We start from the raw sequence: 24,943 nt of genomic DNA, 5'->3' as shown, positions 1-24,943 counted from the left end.
GGATAATCGTCTAATATCTCTGTATATGCTTATATACATACGGATGTACAAGTAATTAAAACTGGAACGTGATTTTAATTTTATATACAGCAGAAATAATTTAAATTTCTTTATTTTCAAAAAATTATAAACTTCACATGAACAAGGAAGGTCTTACATTAAAATAAGTTGTCAAATATCTATATTAGTCAATATAAATAATGAAATTATTATATTTCATATGTACAATTAATAGAATATCACGTATGAAATAAAATAAGTCGATTTCGATTAAATACCTTGTATTTCTTTTTTTATTATGAACATGTTTTACAAAGCAAAATTGTGTAATGGTGGAAATGGTGGATGGTGGTGGAGGCTGAGAACTACGGAATTAGTGTTGGTGGGGACAATTTAACAAGATCACTGGAAAAGTGAGTGCGGATAAAGGGACATCGGCACAGTAATATAAAAAGTACTCTTCAAGAGACAGCATGAGGAATTAGGCCGGCACATTCATTCATCACGTTTCTAAATACACACAAGTACACTGCACTTTCGTATGTATGCATTCAAAACGACGAACGCATATGATTCGTGTTTTCTTAAATATCTGAATAATGACCCCACCTAGTTTTTTTACTCCTTATTCAATTTGCGCTGTTTTAAGAGAAACGTAGCACAAGAACCGACCAATCTTTTGTTTGTTTGTACACTTATGTCACAATTATACTTTTGCTTTATATATGTACTTTTTTTTTTATTAAAATAGGAATTAAACGTTTTTCACGCCTGCACATTTTGCTACCTTCGTTTGGATATAGAACGCAAAGAACGGTAAATACTTCTTTTTATCGTTTCAAATCCAAATACCAATACGAATATCAATATTTTATAAATGTTAGGACCTCTATGTTTAAAATAAATGATATCAATTTTAATCGTTCTAAAATTTAAAGAAGATGACGAAGGTAACATCAGAAGTCGCCTAAAAATTAGTTTACATCATTTCACTTACACAAGCAGTCTCAAAGATACGATATCCTACCAAAAGAAAATTATATTATATTAAAATGTCGCTATGTCATTATGTATTGGTTTAGCGTGAAAATGACAAATCAGTATCCTGGTAAAATTTTTTCATTTAATGACCAATGAAAATCAATCGTACATTTGGGCTTCGAGAGGGGGATCGGATATCAGAATTCCGATCTTTTGTAAAATAGTGAATCTGCGATGTCATTGAACTCTATTAAATATTTACAAATGAGATCGATATTAAAAGTAATGAGCAATTAATTTGTTCCGTTTTTTAACTTTTTTTCCTCGTTTTTCTTGCTTTAATATTATATATCTCATAGTGCGTGCATAGGAAGGCGCAGATCAATGATTCTTTTTATTCACAACAAAAAAGTTCAGTCATACCACACCTTGCAGAGCCGACGAAAACGTGAACATGTTAGAATACGGTATTTCTTCCTTTTTTTTTTTTCTTTTTCACTAACAGTAATGGCGACTGGCAGATTAACAGACAGTTTGGCAGGCATGGTGAACATAAAATCAAACATATACACACGACACGATTAATCAAACCTTTTTTTCTTCCTTCTTTTTCTCTCTTTCTCTCTGTCTCTGTCACGCACAAACGCGCGCGCGCGCACGCATGCACGCACGCACGCACACGTAAGACATTCACTCCGTCTTTCTTCCTCTCGACTTCCGTTTCACACCCGTGATTACTCTTACGTTATCCTTATTTTCTATATCCATGAGGTCCTATAATATTATAACGTAGGCTTTAATATGCTATACTTGTAAGCTATTCTAAAAACTACCAGCTGCGTCGCCTACGATGCGCCACAGCCATCTTAATTAATATTAGGAATATCGGCAGTGAAATTCCAATGATAGACGCGGCGGGCAGGCAGTCAGTCCAGCAAAGTCTGTGGCACTTGCGCTGCTCCGGTGCAATAACGGATTAAAAAACTTGATCTTTAATCGGGGTGCCCCGCGCGTTAATTTTTAACATTTATCATTGCGACATTCACGGCAAAATGTCTAGAAAGATAATGAATTAAAATTAGGAGGGCACCCCATTGTTCGAACAGAGCGATTCTCCATCTTTATTTCCACCATGGCACCTTCGTCATCATATTTACCATAGCTTACTAACGTCATTATCATCTGTTTTTTGTTCCTTATATTCTATATTCATTTGTTTTTTCTTTCTTTCTTTCTTTGTTTCCCGTCTTTTTCTTTTTCTTCTTTTTTTATGGTTTGTTGAAAAATAATTTTTTTTTTGCTTTCTCTCTTTACAATACTTCCTTGTTTGATCGATCCGCGACGCCGCGGATCGCCGGTGTCATCGCTTGTATGATGAATCGATCGGAAAGAACGAAAAATAGCGTCGAATTGTCCGAAACATAAAAAGTTACTAAGATTACAAATCACAAATGAAATCACAGACTTTCGTTGGTGGTTTGACAGAGGGGAGGGGGCCGCACATTGCAGTTAGAACAACATTGTAGGCATTATTCTTATATCAGGAAAAGTTTTGATGGGCCTCGTATATGTTTTTATCGGGAGTATCCTGTTTCTCTTGCAGTGGGTGACCCTCGACTCGATCTATTCCCATCCATTCTCCTTGATCATGTGAGCAAGCTCGATTATAAACTTGCCCTCTTTATACTTTTGACTCGACTCGAACGCATGCTCCTACAAAATTTCCAAGCTTCGTTAGCAAATAACCGGATCGATCTACGTGCATACACGTAGCTGTCTTCTTAGAAATTCCACAGGGAACTTACGTATTTCCACCCAAGGGTGGTCTTACAACATTCACAGTAAATATCAGCGACAGCATGAAGGCCAGTTAACAGAACTCGCTCTTCCGCAGGACCACAGCCTACATTCACCCTAAAACAACAACAAGACCGATCATTATTCTTTATCATTTACATAAAAAGCCTATCGTATGGCGACAGACCAACGGGAATAGAAGAAGAGAGACGGGCAGAATATACAGAAAGCACGAGAAGTTTCACGGGTAAAATAACGCGTCCTACTTTCCATCGCGATTTGATCTCGCCTCTCTGAAGACATTAGCATACTTACACGGAATTAAAGAGATAGGCACGACCTTGACTGCCCTGGAAGGACTGCAATCAAAAGGAAATAGCCTGTATAGTAGACTGCGTATAGTTGCTCGCATATGTAGAGGATATATAGACGCATAAATACGCACAACACAAGTATACATAGATGTGTGCAGAGCTCGGTAATGAATGCGAGAAGTCTGTTCGTTACCTGATCTAGCACGGCTCACCTTAGAGATGAGTTCGTCGTGGTTGGCGAGGTGAGCACGGCAGTGAATGCACGAATAAGTGCGGTGACACGAGGGCAGGTATGCTTGAAAAGTTTTGACCATGATGGCGTATCCAAACAAGCAAAGAAATCTTCGCCCTTGTCTTCTTCTTCTTCGTCTTCGTCGTCGTCTTCGTCGTCGTCGTCGTCGTCGTCGTCGTCGTCGCCGTCGTCGTCGTCGTCGTCGTCGTCGTCGTCTTCGTCGTTAATTTGTCTCCTTCTTTTCCTTATCAAGTGTCCAGACGCCTCGCTCCTTTTTCTCGACCTTCGTCACGTCCTTCCTCTTTTTTCGTTCGTGGAAACGTCTGGCCGTTAACCAGTGACCGATTAATATATCAAATTTCTTCCAATCGCGGGGTGGTGGTGCAATAGTGGCCCCGTTCACCGCCGCTTCGTACTCCGATCAGCTGTTGAGCTGGTTCAGACAGCGCCGGTTCGGGGACACCTGTCGATAAACATCATTATTAATAGTCAATATATTCTCGCCGCTCTTCTCTTTGTGTCTCTAATCATAGCGATTCTTATTACGCAGAGTTATAAGATCGACTGTGTGTTGTGCAACTTAAAATTACGCGCTTATAACATCTACGATGACGACACGCGTTGTATGCCACTGTTCAGAGATAGCCGCATGATCTAACTAACGCAATGCGTTCAATCCGATATCATTAATCTCTACCACGAACAGATGACATCTATTCGAATAGGATCATCGAGATTTTATTAAAGATAAAAAGAAACTGATATCTGTAAAAGTTAAAATACCGCTTTCTTCTAGAAGAAAGAAATTAGGAAGAGAAAAAGGAAGAAAAATGAAAGGTCTTTAATAGCCATAATATTTGAAGGTAAACTATAGCTATATATTCGAATTGAGTAAATAAAGGCAGTCACGTGCGAAATGGACTAAAATTACATTCGTTCGGGCATTAAAAATAAAACAAACATTGGCTTCTAAGCGTCTTCTTCAGAATCCGCGTTCTCGTTACGTTGTACGCTCCACACACTATTTATTCGCTATCATGTATATTTATTCCACAACTATCAGTTCCGAGTTATTTATAACGGCCTGTTAAATAACGTGCATGCTCTGGCTCCAAGCACGTTAAACCGCGCGCTGTGGCTTACTATTAGAGTGTACTATGGAAAACCAACAGCCGAGAAGAAGAAAGAAGAAGAAGAAGAAGCAAAGTAGGAAGAAGGAAAAATCTCAATACGGTTGCCGCATCGCGTCGGTAAGATAAAGAGAAAAGCAGAAAAAGAATAGATAACATATGGTGCACCGCATATATGAAAATAAGAAACGCATACGCGCGCACAGCGGCGAAACAGCGAAACTGCTTCAACATTTTGAAGCGCAATAGCATCGATGTACGCTCCATATCGAGCGACCGGCTACGCCACGTGCTGGCGTGTGTTCAAACAAAGAAAGGAGACAAGGTCTTTATTATGATGCACCTAAAGAAAGACTTCTTTATAAGGATCGAGGAAGCACGGGCCAGTCTCTCTTCTTGTTAAACGTTCACGCTTCCAACCTGTTTCTGTACAATGTTTTTTCTTTTTTCTTTTTGAGATCACACGATCTTAAGATAAGAATCATTTGAAGAGAGAAAACTTTAAAATATTGAAAAGGAAAAGATTTTATGAATAGCATTTGTACGACTTTAACCAGAATCTTTGGTTTAATAGAAATTTAAGAAAGATCCTTCTAGGTAGACGGTTGAACGAGGTTTGTAAAATGTTTGAAGAAAATACAGTGACTTTGAATAGAAAAGTAATTTTGTGAAAACCATTTCTAAATTCCAAGAAAAGGATGTTTAACGAACAATGCATCCCGCAGCAGGGGCACTCAGGGGTTATATCTGTGCCTGTGGTTCTTAAATGCAACTGTATCCTGTTGTACCTTACTGTGACCTTGAGCTGTCCGAAGGCCGCCGTACTCATCGCCAGAATCGTCGAGTTTCTTTCATATTTATCTGCTAAAGATACTGAAACAAAAGCGTAGCGTTTGGTTTGTAACGTCAACGAAAATCGTGCTTCACGCAATCTTGAAAGAAAAAGATTTCTATCGATATAAGTATATCAAGCACCGATGAGAAATATCGATATAGATGTATGGTCGAAGCCTTCTTGAAAAGAAAAATCTCGAAGCGGGACGATCTTCGTTTTCTCCAGCGCCCATTACCCAAAATTAATAACGTGAAAGATGGAAAGAGAAAACTAAGAATATCAACAACGTTGCGATTCGGTTCAAGGCCTCGAAATAAAATGTAGCATCGTTCATTAATATGAATGAGAAGCGCATCATAATTATGATCATCTCGTTTCCATATTGTATTGAAAAAGACACACACACACACACACACACACACACACACACATATAGTGGCGTACGTACAAATAAAAATAAGAGAGCTTTTGTTTTGTTAGAACTAGCGAAGTGTTCCTGCTTTATAAGAATGAAAGAACGGTAACCTCTTATTTGGATTTAGAGAGCCAGACGCTTTCTGCGGCTTTAACCCGTATCCTCCTCTCCTACCTCTTTTTTCCTTCTTCAATCCTTCTTCGTCGCGTCCTTTTCTTCGCCTACGTTCCCTCTCTTTCTCTTTCTTTCCGTCCTCCTCGTTCTCTTTCTTTCTCAGCTTGAATCAATCGAAACAATGATTCGTCGTGGCCTTGCGATAACGGTACTATGTACTTCACTTTTCAGGCTTATGGCAGCGCGCGGAATTAACAGCCTGTGTGACACAATCGCCGGACACACTTCCTGCTGTATTATTTCTGACGCGTGAGAGTCACTCTAAAGACCATAAAAAAAAAAGGAAAAGAATGCGACGTAATTAAAACAAATTATACCTCTGTTCAATTTCTTGAAACTAATTTTACTTTCTGTATGTTTAAACTCGTGGCACGTAGTTTCTGTACTTAATTGAAATTAGCACATTTGAAATGGAACAGCTTGAAAGAGAATAACGCTTCAAGACGATTTTAATCTGCCGAAAAGTAAATCGATACGATAATTCGATTCATATTTTATTTTGAATGCCAACAAGGCACCGATCAGTCTGACAGACTAAAAACACGCGTTACTTTCATTCACAAATACGTAAAACCGTTATCGGTTCGCATATGTTACATTTAAAGATACGAATTCGCGTTTGCGAACGATTATCTGCTAAGCTTGAAACGTAGTTTTCATATCTAAATGCATAAAGTTATCTAATGGAACGACGCAGTAGTCCGCAATTATTTCAAATACTAAGAATATGAATTATAAAAATTATATAATTATATGATGTTTCTATAGACTCTATAGACGCTATAGACTGACAAATTACGAGGACAATGATTAATATATGGTAACTTGTAGCTTGCAATGTTTCGCTGACAATATTAACTAAATCGTGCAAAACAGCGCAGAAACTTTTGAATAAAAACGCGAATAGAACCCTTTAGATATAATGTAAGATATAATAAAAGACGTTTCTCAGGTTAGATTAAAAAATTTCTTAGGCATCTCCTCGAGCATCCTTGAATACAGTGACGATAAAGAACAACTGTATAGAATGGTGGCGCGGTTCGATGGCCGCGGACTATGAATCCGCAGAGAGGCCGTACCGCAAGAAAGAAGTTTCCCGACGAATTGTTGGGAACAAAGAGATGGAACACCGAGTCAATACACGGCCCAAGGTCATTGCTACCCGTCGCCGGCGCATCCTCGGAATTTCCGATTTTCTTGTCATCCTTTTTTTCCCCGTGCCATGCCGGTGCAGACGGCGTGCGTCGCGCGAGCCCACCTAGCCAATGAATAAGACACGAAGAATCCAGTGAAAGCCCGTTTCTACCCGCGATAGACGTTTTGTTTTCTTTTTTCTTCACCTGCTGTTGATATACGATGCGTGTTATGTACTTACTACGGACGAAGCGTGCAATAGGGAAACACGTGGAACAGATGTCGTGCGGTGCAGACTGCGTAACCCTAAAGCGTACAGTTCACTCTCGAAAACTGAGTTGCGCAGCGAACAACTTCTAGTTGCGAAGTTGCAAACAGTCGCACACACGTTTCAGACCGCGTGAGTGAGTCATAACAGTAACTCACGATGTTTACAGACAATGAAACTTATTTTTAAAAATGGTCATGTTTCCGTTCACCTTGTTCCAATACTAAAGACAAAGAAAGGAATTTTATAAAATCGAAGATGCGTAGAAAACCATTTGGACGTTCATGTTTCGGTCGTGTTTTCATCGAGCGACAGAAGCCTTACGATATTCGGTAGGATGATAAGATAAACGATTGGATTCTTCTGATACTAAAGACAGATATCGATACCAGAATTTCAGGACATCCGTAGACATTAGATAAAACGAAATAACTATTTGTACGATACACCGAACGTTTATCGGGAATTGAACGACGCATATGCTCCGATGTTTCGAAAACTGAATCGATAAAACAGAAATTTTACGTCCCACCTTGTGTCCTATCCTTTGATTTCTACTTTAATTTTAAATTCATATGCCGCTTCAAGTATTAGTTACAAACGTGCATATTTATGAACATGTTTTTACACGCATTCCGTGTAAATGTGTCTTACATGAATCTAATACGCTTAGAAGATCACGAGAGGCAAAAAAAAAGGACTTATAACTTGATATACATCGTGGAATTATCGAGAAATGTTGTTTCTTTCGAGAATTCAGGGTCAATAAAGAGGCAATTTGTAGAATGGTAAACAATATTGTGTCAAGATAAACGCAATAAAGATCTAAACAGATGATTAGATTAAATACCGATTACGCTTTTGCAAAGGTTAACAGTCAGCGGTAAATGCAATCAATATGAATATTGTATATCTTATCGGGTTTTTCCAATCAGGCGTGAAGCTTTTTTCTTTCGGATGATCTCTACGTTAATATCATATAAGAAACATTCTGGTAACGTGGAATGATAACAATTGCAATGAGCTAGATCGTTAATTGCTCGATCGAAAGTTCGTCAGAGTGACTTTCGCAGATTTTCGATTCGATATAAATAACGGAGGTAGAATGAAAGAAAACCTTTCAACGACATTATCGCAGAATCTTCCCGCGGGAAATTTAATCGGCGCGGAAGATAATCAGGTTAGAGGGAAATTTCGTTAAGGCTTGCATTCTTCCCATCGATAATTTCACGTTTGCGCGGCCAACTTATCCATTTTTAACTTAACCGGTAACTATCGATAACATTAAACTTCTCGGCCGACAGAGAAGTCTCTCGTGCGCGTATTTAAAATAAAGGAGAAGGTGTTTTCGCTAGAAAATTATTCAATCATTTTTATTCAGATGTACACGTGTTTAGAATAGAAATAATTAATCATTTGCCTTATAATATCGAATAATATCGATGAAAATTTGTGATTACAATCTCGTTCCGATGAAGGAAAATTACATTCGTAAAGAAATCTAATTTGAACTCTAATTTCAGTTTCTTATGACTAAATAAATATTATATTATTATATAAATATATATACAATATTTAAATACCATCTTATCCAATATGATGTTACATCAACGACTAACTAAATAACTGAATGCTCGCTCAAATAACTATGTACTAAAAAAAGTCATAGAGCAAGGAGTTAACATCGACCATGAACGTTAAAAACGACAAGATGTTCATTTATTCTTCCCAATTGAAACCGACAACCGAACTAAACCGAACCGATCGTTTTGCCACTGTTCGCGTAGATGTTCGATTCATATTGACTAGCATCCCAAATGGCACCGAATGGACTACTCTATCAGAATCGTAAATTGAAAACGATCGTAAAGATTCATGAAGAGTCGTTAAATAACACTTATGTTAATGATCGTTCGCGCACACATACGCGTACGACGACGCACAAAATTGTTTCAATCTAGTAGAAATGTGACGACCGTCGTAATAAAAGCACATGGATACATGGCCGACGGCCAACGGTACAAAAATTCTTGCCGATTCTAATTTGGTCCCGATGTCGAGGTATAATCCTTCACGTTCCACGTATTATTGTTCTCGGCTCCATTGAATAAGGAGTTGCGGCCATCTTCGACTAAACTTCATTCAACGCAGCCAACACATACCACACGCATCATGTGGTAACCCAATACAAACACGTGACGAGCGCGCGATTATTCGGGATGCTGTTACAGCGAAATCACTATCGAGTAGATTAAGCTGAAACTATCGAAGTTCGCGAGGAGTCGCGTAGCACCTGTTTCAAGGACCTCGGCGAACCTTACGTTCGTGTACCGTAGCCGTCTAACCAGAAATCAATTTTAATCGATTTCATGCTCGGCCAGCCATCTAAACTCTTCGGTGAACCGAATGTACGTATTTGTTTGGAAATTTTGGTACTTCTATCAAGTTCTAGATGGCTACACCATAGACTAAGAGCTAGTATACAATATAACATAATAGGCTTCCCCTTAACCTTTCGCTAACTCGATATAACAGGTAAGGTTAGTATAATAAAGTTGATATAAGCAGCTTAAAAAGTGCTAGTAAATACGCTCTAATTTCCACTAGAGGTCGAACGTACGAGTTCCATGCGAATTGACTACAATTCTTCATTTTTTTTTTTCTTTTTTTACTCTTCGAGCATTTTCACGCCGACTAATTTGCAGTAGAATTATCGTATCGATTCCAAATATGTATAAAACAATCGTTACGTTATAACGTGGACAACGAAAATCCGTGCAAATGTGTTGCACACGTATCACGATGCCATTTAGCGAGCCATTAATCGCATAGGTCGAAAATTATCAGGCTCTTATATTTGATACGACGTAAAACCAAGAAACGAGCATTCTTCCGACAAAAACTACCGTATGCATCGATAAAGCATTTCCGTGACATAATCGAGGATCTACACGCGACCGATAATTCACATGCAAAAGAAAGTGTTCCACGAACGAATCACGTACATGTCTAGGTACGTATGTATATTCTTTGCATATTTCATGTATATTTCATGTATTCTTTTTGTATTCATAGAATGTTGTCCACCGTTTAAATGGCGCCATTTATAAGTTGTCATTTAAAATGACGGGTGGCTACAGAAGCGTTGAAAACATACTTCAAGCACATAGACGATACTTCTTTAAGAATACAGACGATCGTATATTTCGATAAAAATATTAGTTATTCATAATCCTCAAGGTAAGTCTTCAAATTCTACATGACGACTATAGTGCCGGTCAATTACATATGTACGTGTGTGTAGTCGTACAATTTCATTTCGTAATAATTTCATTTCGTCCCTGTCGGTTTTCATTTCGAGTTCACAACTTTATTGACGTATATATATATATACACACACACACACACACAACTGAGGATACGATCGTGATCGATTACAGCGATAAACGAGATATCGATAATCTTCATGATGTAAAAAAAGGATAAAAGACGCGCTATGTTGCAGTTCGATATGGCACGCGCGATAATCGATAACTCTTTTCAACGACTAACCCTATACGGAAAAGGGTTAAATAGATGATCGTGAACAGTGGCGTTCGCGAGAAGGCAATCACGTGTTTGACCCACGATCGACGGAACACGCATCGCGGGTCATGCAATACAGTCACGACTCCGCGCGTCATCGCGTGTATTGACAAAATGTTTTCTATTGCATATCACATGCAAGGCGGTACACGGTGATACGGCCTTAACTTGGATTACATGCGGAGACGACGTAGATCAACGTCTTTCATGATAACAAACCCACAGGAAAAAAAAAAAATATAAAAAGGAAAACAGCGAAGGATCACAGTTTTTACAAACATTTGCCAAGTAGCTTACACACGATAATGTTTACGTTTTGCACAACCTGTTTACACTAGAATACAACGTAGTAAAGTCTCGTGATCTTTACAAACTGACCTTTTCCTGAAAAACAAGCTTTTTTCTGCATTGATAAAAAGAAATAGAAGTTCGAGGTGTTACTTCCTATCTGAAGAAAGATATTTATTATCGACGAACTTACTCGGCAGAAGATACACAGCACAAATGTACACGTAGAGTTAATTATTAATTAATAGCGTTAGGTTGGGGTAATTAACGTATTGCGATAATGTCGTACGTTTAGAAAAATCAACATGCTCGAACATTGGCCAGAGTTCAAATCCTCGATTGATAAAAGATAGGAAAATTTCAACGAGAAGGTTCGATGTCAACGGATGTACACATAACAATTCAAAATAAGGACACGGAAAAAAAGTAACGTAACAGCAAAATCAAATATTTACGACGTTTACGTTCTAAGTCGATTCAGGCATATACATTAAATGTGTATGTATAGTCTCCGCATTCGAATTTCACAGTTCGTATCTCGCTGTAAAAACTGAAGATAGACGACACGTAACGTACGTGAGCGTAAAAAGATCAACGTTTGGATACGAATAAATACGATGTACGACTAACAATATATTGTATAGAAACGAACGCCAAAAAATAAAAAGCAAATGAGAAGTAAAAAAAAAAAAAAAGAAAAAGGAGATTGCGTATTATACTTTTTCTACGAAGATTCGCAATGTTACAAGCGCGAGGTACGTGGGTCCAAAAAAGCTGTTAATCTTCGGCTAAGTGTAAATAGCGAATGTACGCACTTTGAATACCAAGTGCACCATAAACACAAACATTAGTGATAAAGTAACGAGTGACGTTGCGTCGTTTCCCTCTTTATCTCGTCGACATGGATTTAATGTGTTTTACGCGACGATCAAAATATCTCTCGCTGATAATACGATGTAAACAATAAGCCCTGATAGAATTTCGTATGATACGATTTAACAAGAGACGTATATGTAAATATAAAGTAGGAAGAATACAATTTTATCGTTATTTTTCGTAAGCATTTCAATGTTATTCCAACACGACGCCTTTATGTAGATAATTCGTAAGAAACATCGTCGACTTACGTTCCCTTTAGTCGTCGTGCAACGACGATATCTCTTCTCCCTTGTCTTCCATTGAATGCACAGGAAGATATGGCTTTAATAAATCACGCAGACCTCTCGAATAGGAATAAGAATCCGACAGTGCATCGTAAGCAATAAACATTTCCATAAAAAAGAAAATCTGATTTCATGAATTTCTCAATACTTTGATCATTTCCATTAGCCCAATTCACAAAACATCTTTAAACTTCATATCGGAAACCTGAGAAAGAAACAAATTCTATTAAATTCTATTTCGATGCTAAGCTAAAATAGTCGACGGTAGACACGTTGCGGTCCGATATAAAGTGAGGAAGGTAATGCAATCCAGATATCATTCGGCCAGTTATTTCTACGAGAAGTGACCGCGGATTTGTTTCTTTTTTCCTGAACACGTTACTTACCAAGAGAACGTTAACGATCCATATGTTATGGTAAACGTAAGATCGCGACTAGAAACCAAAATATTCAAAGATATTTCGTTCACGCAGCAACCGAAAAATTTCAAGCAGACATCCGCAACGGGAGGAACAAGCTCACACGCGATCGCCTAGTGCGTATATTCATACATCCATGTATTTCCCCCACGAGTAAGGGAAATAAAGAGAGAGAGAGAGAGAGAGAGAGAACAATGACTCTAAAAACGTCGCGTTGCGCGCGTTTTCTTCGCAACAAGTTTTACATTACACGCCGCGGCGTGGCGGGACTGAACGACGAGCAACGGCGTGTTCTCGCTTAGCATACAGATAACTCCTTCGTTGAGCAAGGTGCACGATAGTTTTATAAATAATTCGCGCGGACGTCTAAAAGCGCCAAGATTGTTGAACCACGAGCAAGATTGCATGCAAGATCAACGAGTAATTATATACAATATAACGGTGCCATGCACACCACGCGAAGAAAGAAACGGACCGCGATAAGAGTGAATGCGTTGCTGCGAATATTTTTTTCCAATCGCGTTGAAGCCACTGACGAAATCTTTTAGGTTTGAAATAAAAGATTTTGTTAAGAGAATTTCACTCTTTTCGTATCGTTATGTTAAGATTTATGAAAATTTAATGGCTAATTGGCCATAAATCAGGACTAAATATAACCAGTTAGCAAGGTAGGCTATATACCAGGATACGCGTAATCCTAGGCCAGACAACCATAAAAGTGAGTCATTAATATCCTAAATGCCGGAGTTTTGTTCTATGAAAACAAAACATGGTGGGGAAAACAAACGCGTGAACGTGAATATATAAACCTAACTAAGTACGGCTACTGAGATTCATGGTAAATAATACAAAAGGAAAACGCACAAATTGCGTAGCGTACATGTGGCGGTGCGTTGAACAAGCGTATGCATGAGTACGAATGAATCATACTTCCGAGCAAATCGTTGAACGACGATTCAATAACCCAGCTGGCTTTTTTACCGTGTAGATTTACATTTCATCGCGACGACTCGTTGAACATAATTAGTGATCCGCGCGTACTAACGACGTTCGACGAACCGAGATAACCACGATAATAGGAAATCTAAACCTTAAATTCCAGCATTTTGGTTAGCTTTCTAAAACGTATTACGAAAGGCAGGTACTACATTATCAAATCGATGAGCACGAAGCGAATAGTCTTTTTCCTATTAGAGCTCGTTGTTGGTGGTCAGCGTTTTCTTTCTTTCATCCTTGTTCTCCCTAAACTCCTCCTTCCTTGTATCCACATATATATCTGTATGTATTCCAGACTCGAGTAAACATATACATATCCGTGGTTATATTTACGTATATTATGTACGGCTTCGACGATTGGCTCGTCAACTATGAGTAAAATCAAACAAAAACGGCGATGTACTACGTGAGAGCAACGAAAACACTACGCTTTTCTCTCCTTCTTATTTATCTCGTAAATACATTAGGAAAAAATAAAAAGAATAAACAAGGGGAGATATGCGCGTATCTTGTTATCGATACTTGGAATAGCCGCGAACTTAAATTTCGTGTAAAGATGACATGTTCCAGGTACATGTTATAATCAAGCGTAATCCATTGTTTTCGATGTCTATCGTAGCGAACGTTCGATTTGAAACGTTTCAATTATATGCGTGAAACAGCGAATGGACTTCATGTTTATCCATGTCCCTATTATTCCAAGCAATGGACACCGAACAAGCAGACCAATGGCGCGTGGCAAGGACTTCAAATACAATCCAGATAAAGAATATAATCCAATCTGTAACGAAGCATCGCATGGGATCGTTGGAATCAGTAGTAAAAAAAAAAACCAGTATTGTGATCTAATACGTTCGTTTGGTCGCTTTGAAAAAAAGAAATAATGTTTTTTTAAGTACGCGTTAGAATTGCTATATCCTAAGTCTCCAGTTTGGTATCTTTTTTTTAATTACGTAAACTCGCAATCTTCTGTTGTACAATCGTTACAATGCAAAAGAATGAGAGAACGATTTGAAAAAAAAAAAAAAAAAAAAGCGAAGTCAAGTTGCGTAGGTCACGCACGTACAACGAACCAGCGCTACGGTAGAGTGATAAATGATAGCGAGGTTTTTGATCGCAAGCCCGCCGAGCCCCACTACCATGAGAGCCGAGTTTAATCAAGTGCGTGCGAAGAAAATAATATGTGCGTTAGTTTATAGTTCGGTAATAAAGGACGTTTCTAACGGAAGTTTACTTGTGTCGTATAACTGTACGAATTATGAATGGGAATCTTCATGTAGTTTGTCACGTTTTACCAGCTATTATGACTAACTAGAAATACGTTCCTGGAATTAAAGGTCGTTCGTAGCGTTTCCCGATGTTGCAACATTTTCTTTCACGTACGAGAACGATTATAATTAAGTACAATCACCGCTAAACATTTAGCAATATAGTAATTTTAATACGCATATTTAGCAGCAAATCGTTAATAAATTACCATTGTGTAGAAATGTGTCCGATATATTACCGAATACACGTAAACATAGCGTATAAAAAGGAAAACGAAACTGAACGTTATTTATAGATTCCTATAAAAGTGTCACAATTGTTTTCGCTTATACTTTTTCGGTATATTTGATAAATATAGATCAGAAAAGAATGTTACATAAATAACAGTCGTTCGACGATTTATTGTTGATTATTAAAAAGTTATAAGAAAGATAGCAAGATAGCGATAAAAAAACTTCAGGTAACTATTACACGTAACAATGAGAATGGTAAAGTTTACTTGTCAACTCTATTTCGTTTCAATGAATTTTTTGTATCAACTTACTTAATATAATTTTTCTTACGAAATTCTCTATGCAAGTCTAATAATATGAGACCTAACTGCAACTTTGCAGACTGAAATACTATTCCTCTCATGCGTCATATTCTTAATACAACTATAAAAGACCACTGTTTATACAGCATTTTATATTTCTTATTTATATTCATAAAACTTACTCAAAAAGTTTGGCCGGCAAAACTTATAATACCCATCCAGTATAGGCGAGGGTTTACGCTTGCGTACAAGTATAACGCAAACACGTCGAATATAACCCTTCACCTTATCCCAACCGCTAGCGACTCAACAGGGATAAGTTTAAAGATTGCAAGAGGCATTGCCCTGACTGGCGTGGTCGCCAGCGAGCAGAGCCTCTGCTGGGAAATGACAGAGGAAGAAAAAAAGCAAGAGAAAAACAAGACCCCCTCGGAGCGTTCTGGAACATGCGTTGGCCAGCCTGCTAGATGGTTCTATCGCGCGCAGCCCAGCTGACAGCCCAATCAGCTGTAAACGTACACAAAAGCGTCGTCCAACAGGTCCACGGAGGACGCGTTCATGGAAACAGAAAATTCGATGCGTTTGCTTGCTTGAAATATCCAACGATTATAACAGAATTAAAAAAGACTTAAAAAATTGACTATATCGAAGCGTAACGCGTTACGGAGAGATAATAACAACAGGCCACTAATTAATCATAATTATACTGGAATTCCCACTTTTAGAAAATTTAAATAACTGTCTATAACGATTAGAGAAACGATTACAGATAGTGTTTTTATTCGAGAGTATGTATTCCGTGGAACTTCTTATATACATAATACACGAATACGTAAAATATCGGTATCGTGTTACTCAACGTGTATATTTTGCTTTGTTCGGTGGACGTCAAAGTTTAAGACTAGAACTACAGGACTTGCATCAAGGAAATCAAGATGAAGAATTTATAAAAAAAAAATATAATATAAAACTACAAATTATACATGCACCGTTGTATAAAATTTCTATAAAGGATTACGAATTTCGAGCAGTCTGATAGTCCTTGTATTAACATCACGAAAACACTTCCTCGTGAAAAAGCAAAATTGGTACGCATGCACTATACAATACAGTGTAAATATCTTAACATCAAACGCAAGATAACGAATAATATGAAATAAATTTACCGAAAGCTTATTTGACAGCGTCGTAAAAGAACTTTCGTTATCGAGGAGGCAGAATAAGCTCATAAACAAAATTAATTACATAAAATTAACTAACAACTTTCTAGGGAATTACTTCTAGGAAATTTTTGGGTAAATGCCTCTTTATAAATAAGAATAGAATTAAAGTGTATCGTAAAAGTATATTATCATTCATTCATAAAAGAAAACAAAAGATTTGTATTTGTTAAATAGTCTAAGAATACTTTTGCAGAGTACTGTACATATGGTAGGTGTATATTGGTATGGCCAATAGCATGGTTACGAAGGAACGAGCGAAGAACTTTCGTTGAGCGAATCAAAGTGACTGTATAGCAGCTTGGTTTGGTCGCTGTTGCCTGGCTAGACAGGAATCAAGCGAGGCTACACCACTGCAGCTTAAATAAACACCGGGAGAGGAACAAGCGCGGCGCACAGCAGCAGCTTCGAGTTTAGTTAATTCGGGTCATCGTCCTTCGTAACTCGTCGCGCATATTTAATTTTCCATGTAAAGCGTCCTGTGGACGAACGCATCACGCGGATGTCGCTTTCAAAGCGAATTGCACCTTAATATGCACTTTGTGTATATGGACACCGTCCACACAGAAAACGGTTCTCGGGCTATTAAATTCGAAAGGCGCTCGATCGACTCGAGAAACCCGTAGTCAAATTGTACTCAATCGGTACAAGTACAAGGAAAGTAGATATATATATATATATTATTCCCTTTTAGGGAATTTCTATTGACGATATGATTTTTATAGTAAGAGTCAACTTGTATCATCGATTTACTAAAAGACACAACTAGGAAAAGTCCATTTTTCAAGAGATCGTTTTAAACTTGAAAATTATTAATAATCCGATTATCTAGTAATAAAAAAGAATTTCTTTTCTTTTATTGTTGGGATAATAGACTTTGGGTTTTGAGAATCTTTAATAAAATACTACTAAATAAGGAGTTGATACAATTTTTGCATTGCGACATTCCTTTCGTTAAATAATTCGATATTAATAAATAAAGTAGTATTGTTTCTATAGGAAATAGTTCACTTCGAGCTCTGATCGGAAAAGATTAATTTTTGTAGATAGTTCAGAATTGATAATTTTCTAGATGTGTCACTCTTTTAACAAATCGACGATACGTAAATGTTGATGTAAACTTGGCCAAATATTTACGATAGAAAAATCGATCGGAGTTTGGTGGTCTCGGGTGGAAACACACAGAGGGAAGAAGCAAAGCGTTACGTCAATTCCCTCTACCACTTATTGTTAGCCTTTACCACAGGTTCTATGCTGGATATTATGTATGTACGGTTTTTTCAGAGCGATCGAAGCCATTCTGTACGTACGCGTTCACATACAGCAGAGAAAAGAAATGTCGCAAAAGGGTACCCGCGTACTAAAAGATAACAGTTTGAACGTTTTTAAGACGCGGCGGTTGAATCAGCTGTGAATGTGTACAAAACAAGACGGCGCGCATTATCTTGGCGAGATTGCCGGTTAAGTATCAACGAAATTATCACCACTGACGCGGAGTATTACGATGTCGTTGACATTGTGTGTAAGTGGGAAGCAATTTAAAAAATTTGAATAAAAAAAGTCGACGAATAAAAATGTATTCGAAAAAGAAACGAGGTATACACACGAGAAGCTGATGGAAATGTAATGAGATGTTAGATGAGTGTAAACTAAGTGTACAATGATCAATTAACAATGGAATAATAGATTCTTGTCCTACGCACACGTGCGGACGTGACGACAGAGCTATTCGATATGGCAGATTATGCACTGTTACCAAGCGAAGAAAAATTGTATTTAGAATGCACCATCCAGATAGAAACGAAACGGAATGGATCGATTGTAAAATTTCAAGTAAACGAAGTAACGGGAAAAATTGTATAGAAAGGCCACACAAAATGACGGCCCTGATCTTCTCGTGGAAGGCAGCTGACAGGCCCCCGTCAGCTGAGAGCGTACACAAAGTCCAATGCCGTATGCGCACGTACTTTTAATCTGCGGCCTATTTTTAAGGGAGAGTTCACTGTCGTGCAAAATTCATATAAGTTTACACAACCCAAGATGATACTATTATAATCACCTGAATGATTACACACCAAATAAACAAACTTAAAGAAGAAAAAATAGTATTGCGTCGTTCCAAGCACAGGCTGACCGAATGAAAACAGCATGGACGTTTCCTTGAATCGCGTTTCAAACATACTATTATTTGTAGAAAAATATTAACTCGAGGTAATGTACGAAATTGAAAGTTCTCAACGAGTAACGATCCTTCGATTCGACGCAGATATCGTAAATAACAATTCCTGTGATAAATGCATCTATTGCACTTTCAATTGTCCAGGATACATTCGCGTACTAAATCATATTTCACGGGACAGAGGAGATCACATAGGAAAATAGCAGTGGTGTTAAAGGAAGTGTTTGTAATGTTTTCAAAGCAAAGAAAAAACGTGTGCATAGATGAAGAGGGTGCATCGAAACAAGGGTTTACGCACCTCCATATGCATCCGTGGCCGCGGCAACGAGCAACGATGTGTGTCCTCGGCCTCTTCTCCGTCTCGAGCTTTTGATCACGGATCACGGCTTCTTCGTCTTCGCGAAATGCCACAAACAACGACGACGACAACTCGTTTTGATCATCACTAACGCGAAACAGTCGCATCCAGCGAGCACCGTACTGCTGATCGGCTCGGCGTCGTTCGATTTATTTCGGTTCGTCCGCAGGCGGGACGATATACGATGACCTATGCGCATGCGCTATTTGCGTTCGTCTATCTCCGGACATCACCGCCAGATATCGCTTCTGAACAAATGCGTGTTACCTATCTTCTATTTTTTATTACACTACCAAATGAAACGCGGGAGATTTCAGGATGTTTAAATGAGTAAACAAGTGAAGTACCGCTGCATTCGAAGCGTTTGATTCGTGTGTGACTGTAAGTAACTTGAATAAACTTATATATTGCACAAATGAAACGAATGAAAATTTTAATCGCACAGATGTACTACATGTTCGTATTTTCATAGTTTGAAAAAAATATGAATACTGATTGTTTCGTGTAGCCCATATATTTTCGTGCGCGTGGGCGAAAAGTTTACTTTCACAAGATAATCTGTATCGTATGCGAATAGAAACAGGAATGCAGAAGAAGGAAAGGTACTTTAATCGCGAGCTTGAAAAAAGGCACATTAAAGCTCGTTTTACAATATTTCATCGTTTAACAATTTTTCTCCTTTTTTTCTTCCATTTAAAAATGTGATTCTAATTTAGGTCGTGTTTCACTTTCGTGTAAAATCACGAAAAAACGCATTGCATGTTTATTATCTGTCTGGAAAAAATATATATGTATGTTAAAACTATGTAGGAAAGCTACCTTTATTACTTCTTTCATTTCTTTGCGCATTTCTATTAGCTATTACATATCTCTGACAAAACTATTACAAAAGTTTACTATGCTGGATGCTTTTTTGTAAGAATATGTGAATGGCTTTCACACATATCTTGGTATTATAAAGTAAAAAAGTCGAAGTCGAGAACATAAGAAAGTACGGAAGTTCAAGAAATGAAAACGCTATCAATCACATAAAAACAAAACAATTTTAACGATTCGAACTTTATTCGAATCCTTCGAATTGATAAAGTTAATAACTATCCATTTAATGGAATATAAATTTTCGTAATGCTCTTGCGCTCTTAATTCTCTAGAATTTGTTAAACAAATTTCACGAATTGCTATAACGTAAAAAATACGTTTAAAGACACCATTCATCTCTTTTTTTTTCGGGCAGACCTACAATTTTAAATGCTCCATAAATGCGCTATGTCTGCCACCCTCTCCCTCTTTCTTGATACATTCTACATATTTATTTTTTACTGATCATTCACACGATCAACATTTCTCTCGACTTTCACCATACAAGCACAGCATGAAGGATAACAACAAAGCAGTAGTACATAAAAAACTTATTTTTTTACGTTTGTTTATTCAATATGTATTTTCTTATAAAGTGATGTCCTACTAATTAAAAGTAAATGAAAAAAAGTTCACCAAACAATAGTTAATATATCCGTTAAAATTCTTCGTTTCATTAAGGCAACTAATTTGTTTAGTTTCATTTTACATATCTAGAGTAAATGATATATAAAGTATATGTAAAACACTAATATATGGTTATTTTTATTTTCTTGTTACAAGCCTTACATGTTTAGAATATAATATGTATACTTTGTATATATACTCTTGTAATAAAATTGGTTATTTCGTATTCGATTCTAGAGATAATAAATATATCTAACGTTTAATGTTAGTACAAGAAAAGTGCGTGCAGAGGGTGGCAGCAGGGTGCGCATTTGGGAGTGCTATTGTTCCAGGGATCGACCAATCCCCACTTTCTATATCGTCTCACATAGTGACATTTAACTGTATTGCTTTAGTGTCCACAGAGCACGCTTGTTGTTGTTGTTGCTGTTGCTGTACCTGCTGTTGTACCTGTTGTTGAACTTGCTGTTGCACTTGTTGTATTGCTTGAAGCTGTATTGTTTTTGTATCTACAGTGCACGTTGTCTGTTGCTGTTGTGGTTGCTGCTGCTGCTGCTGTTGCACTTGTTGTTGCACTTGCTGTTGCTGCACTTGTTGTTGTTGCACTTGTTGTTGCACTTGTTGCTGTTGTACCTGTTGCTGCTGCTGCTGCTGCTGTTGTTGTTGCTGCTGCTGCTGTTGTTGTTGTTGTGCTTGTTGAGCAGCAGCTTGTGCAGCTTGTCTCTGTTGTTGCCGAAGTATGCTGGGCGGGGGATCCATGTGTTGGCGTTGATGTAATAACAAATGATTCTTTTGATAAAACGCTTTCCCACATTTATCGCACACGTGTGATCTTATATGGCAGCTACCATCCGTATGACGTCTTTGATGTTGCGACAACCCATGTTTCTGCGCGAAACCACGACCGCAATCGGGACATACGTGTGGTTTTGGTTTCGGACCTGTTCCTACAGGTGGTGATGTTTGCGTTGCACCATGCATATGGCTGACACCGGGATTTCCGATGGGTCCATTCATCTGTAAACCCTTTGATTGTATACGCATTTCGTATATTACACTAATGTTGATAATACCTGATGAGTTCCAGAAGTGTTGGGTGTAAGGAAATGTCCAGGAGTTTGCTGGAAAGCAGCTGCTAACCCACAGAGATCTGTTACAAGAGTACGATCACCAGAATGTAACCTTAAGTGCAGGGTAAGAGCTTCCCGGTTTGAAAAGTCCAATCCACATTCCCTGAAACATTAAATTTAACATATGCAGAAGATTTTAATATAGGCAGACATAAACATTTAAACTATATGTTATTGAAATTATTGTTTACCTGCACATAAGAGATTTTTCGTCTGTGTTCGTATTATTGTTATGTATCTTCGAATGGGTTACCAGGTCTGTTTTTCGAGGAAATGCTTCTCCACAAACAGTACAAGCAAATGGAGTTTCTCCTGTATGTAAGCGCATGTGTGCTAGTAGTGTTCTCTTTTGGAGAAATTCTTTCCCACAAACAGTACACGAATGTGGAACTCTGCCATGTAAACGACCATGATTCACTAACTCAAACTTTCTCTGGAAGGTTGCTCCGCAGTCGTGACAAACAAATGGATGTAAACTGCCATGGAAGCGCGAATGCATTGTTAGGTGATCCTTTTGAGAAAATGATTCTCCACATTCTTCGCAAACAAAAGGTCTCTCCCCTGAATGGAATTTACTATGTGTCACTAAATGACGTTTTAAAGGAAATGATCTTCCACACTCTTGACAAACAAATGGACGATCTCTCGTATGTACTCGTGTGTGCGTTACAAGGTGGTGTTTTAGTGTAAAAGACTTTTTACATTCTCTGCATTGGTATGGTCGGTCCGCACTGTGAAGGAGAAGGTGAGTATGAAGACAGTGTTTGTGTGCAAAACTTTTACCACAATGAACGCAAACATGAGGTCGTTCTCCTGTATGTACCCTTGCATGTGTTGTAAGGTGATGTTTCAGAAGAAATGACTTCCCGCATTCTGAACAAGAATACGGTCTTTCTTTTGGTACTCTGACCTGACTTCCCATATCTTGTTGTTGCTTGACCTTTGTTTCAATTTGTGTCGTGTTCACATGCGTTAAAACATGCCCAAAGTGAGATGTACTATCTGTCTGGCTCGTTGCCACATTGTTTACATTGGCTTGGTTTGAAGCAGCTGCTGCTCTTTTCATTAAAATTTCATTGCACTCTTCTGCTGTGAGCTGTAGTGGTCCAAGAGGTGTCATGAAATGCTTACTCATAGCGTGTTTATCAGCTGTAGTAAAAACTAAAGTATTTGAAAAAAGAGATGGTGGGGGTGTTGCATGTGCAGCATCACAATTACAACCTCCCTTGTCGCATGTTAATGAAAATACATCGTGATGTTTCTTAGTACGAACATGCGTGCCATGTGTTTGATTATGAGCTCCAGCTGTATGATGCGTTGTCGGAGTCTGTTGACAAGTTTCATTCATAGTGAACATGGGTCTACGATGTGTACTATTGGCAACTTTAGTTGGTTTAATGTCAACCTGTATTTTCTGACTGGATCCTTGGTCCTGATTATTATTCACAGCATAACTAATATTTGTAGTAAGTTCACCCTGTGCATTTTCTCGGGTTTCTGCTCCAGGTCCACCAAAGGACCAAGCATACCCAAATCCTGTGCCTACGTTGCCAGGGGTGGTGCACATGTTTGACAGAGGAGTAACGGAGGGGGTGGGCTGGCTGGACGCACTGCTCGTGGGCCCCTCCGTCTCTGTCAACGTATTGTCTGCACCATTTCTTTCCACTACAACAAACTGGTCGGTGGGAAATATTTTGAAAGGTTCTAAATAAACGTACCCGTCACACTCCAGTATCTCAGCTGTGGGTTTCAAAATTGAGAATCATATCTGCCTGAAGCGGCTCTAAGTTACTATAATATTTGATTGCTTGATATTAATAGACAGCTTATGGATAATCAAGATTCATAAAATAAAATATGATAGGTGATTAACACCATGTGTTTGTCATCTGTCACATAAAGTATAACAAATGCTTGGTGTGTTCCCAAGTGTTGCTTTGTCAGACTTAGGAACACACAGTGTTTAGGTGAGGCGAGAGTAACTGAAGAATTGGAGCAGGCGGCAGAGGGGGCCTGTGCGCTGTAAACCAGGTTCCGTAAATCTAGAGCCGTTCTCGTATTGTTGTCACCGCGCCACCGCGCGCCAATGAAAAAGATATAGTGGTCGGTTGATTTTTCAATATATTTGAGTTCGTAAGTTATTCTTCGTTTCGGTGTTCGGGCCCGCGGCGTCCACGGGTCTTGAAAGACAACCTCCACCTTGCTCTCACGGCACTCCCACACGCTCACTTACACTTTACTTTCTTTTTTCGTACTTCACAACACCGAACCTATACTTTGACATACATACACAAGCGGCCGATGGTCATTAATTTTACAGAATTGCATATTTTATTGTCCATACAAAATAGCCTCATATATCGGCCATTTTATTTGTAAACTACCAAAAAACAATGCTGCCAATGCACGCGCGGTTTTGGAGGGAGCAAACCTGGCAATAGCGTCATCGAGTACTTCCGTACTGGCAACACTGTACCGCCGACGCGATTTCTTCCACCATATTTAAATGTTCACAGGTTACAAGTTATTACTCTTCTTTTCAACAATCTTTTTATTAATCGTTCGTCTCTTGACAAAAAGGTATACTGAAATTTTTTCATATAACGATGTTTCATTATGAAATTTCTATGTGGAATTACTATAGCTACAAGTGGAAAGTGAAAGGTCTATTTTAACATAGCGATAACCCATAATTATAGGTTTCGTAGTAATCAATTATCTACTTCAGGATGTAAAGGGGAAAACAAGTATGAGGTGATTACATCGAGTGTCAACAACGCTAATTACACTATAACTACTTTCCACGTGTGAAAATAATTATCATATAGTAGATATAACCATTATTCACTTTTTTAAATTCATTTTTCCGTATACAGATAATCTCATTAAATATCAAACTTTGGGTATCTCATACAAAGTTAAGTATATATAACTAAAAATTGTTACTCCGATAAAAATCATTATAAATTGCATTTAAATGTACTTCATTAGTAATGTTTTATGTACCATTGTTTTAGTATATTGTATCGTAAGAGA

General features: G+C 38.1%; 2 protein-coding genes across 4 annotated transcripts; both read right to left on the bottom strand.

The window, feature by feature from the left end:
- Nucleotides 1-264: 264 nt before the first annotated feature.
- Nucleotides 265-19,461, bottom strand: Ypel (Yippee-like). Of its 2 annotated transcripts, none has more exons than XM_072012613.1 (5): nt 19,233-19,461; nt 3,305-3,787; nt 3,094-3,137; nt 2,787-2,895; nt 265-2,694 (listed from the first exon to the last, which is right to left on the bottom strand). In XM_072012613.1, exons 2-5 carry the CDS (start codon nt 3,404-3,406, stop codon nt 2,605-2,607), a joined length of 345 nt encoding a protein of 114 aa, XP_071868714.1. In that variant the 5' UTR covers nt 3,407-3,787; nt 19,233-19,461; the 3' UTR covers nt 265-2,604. The 2 variants fall into 2 exon arrangements, with proteins under 2 accessions (XP_071868714.1, XP_071868715.1); XM_072012614.1 differs by lacking the exon at nt 19,233-19,461 and adding an exon at nt 5,815-6,139.
- Nucleotides 19,462-20,084: 623 nt separating this feature from the next.
- On the bottom strand, nt 20,085-24,318 carry LOC139992038 (uncharacterized). 2 transcript variants are annotated; one of them, XM_072012518.1, is made up of 3 exons: nt 22,099-24,318; nt 21,851-22,010; nt 20,085-21,803 (listed from the first exon to the last, which is right to left on the bottom strand). In XM_072012518.1, exons 1-3 carry the CDS (start codon nt 23,472-23,474, stop codon nt 21,141-21,143), a joined length of 2,199 nt encoding a protein of 732 aa, XP_071868619.1. In that variant the 5' UTR covers nt 23,475-24,318; the 3' UTR covers nt 20,085-21,140. The 2 variants fall into 2 exon arrangements, with proteins under 2 accessions (XP_071868619.1, XP_071868620.1); XM_072012519.1 differs by having other exon boundaries at nt 20,085-21,794; nt 22,099-24,314.
- Between the last annotated feature and the right edge of the window lie 625 nt (nt 24,319-24,943).

Source organism: Bombus fervidus, chromosome 11 (genome assembly GCF_041682495.2).
Source record: "Bombus fervidus isolate BK054 chromosome 11, iyBomFerv1, whole genome shotgun sequence".
NCBI classification, from domain to species: Eukaryota; Metazoa; Arthropoda; class Insecta; order Hymenoptera; family Apidae; genus Bombus; species Bombus fervidus.
Note: the sequence above shows the minus strand (reverse complement) of the source record. Positions and strands in the feature narration are given on the sequence as shown.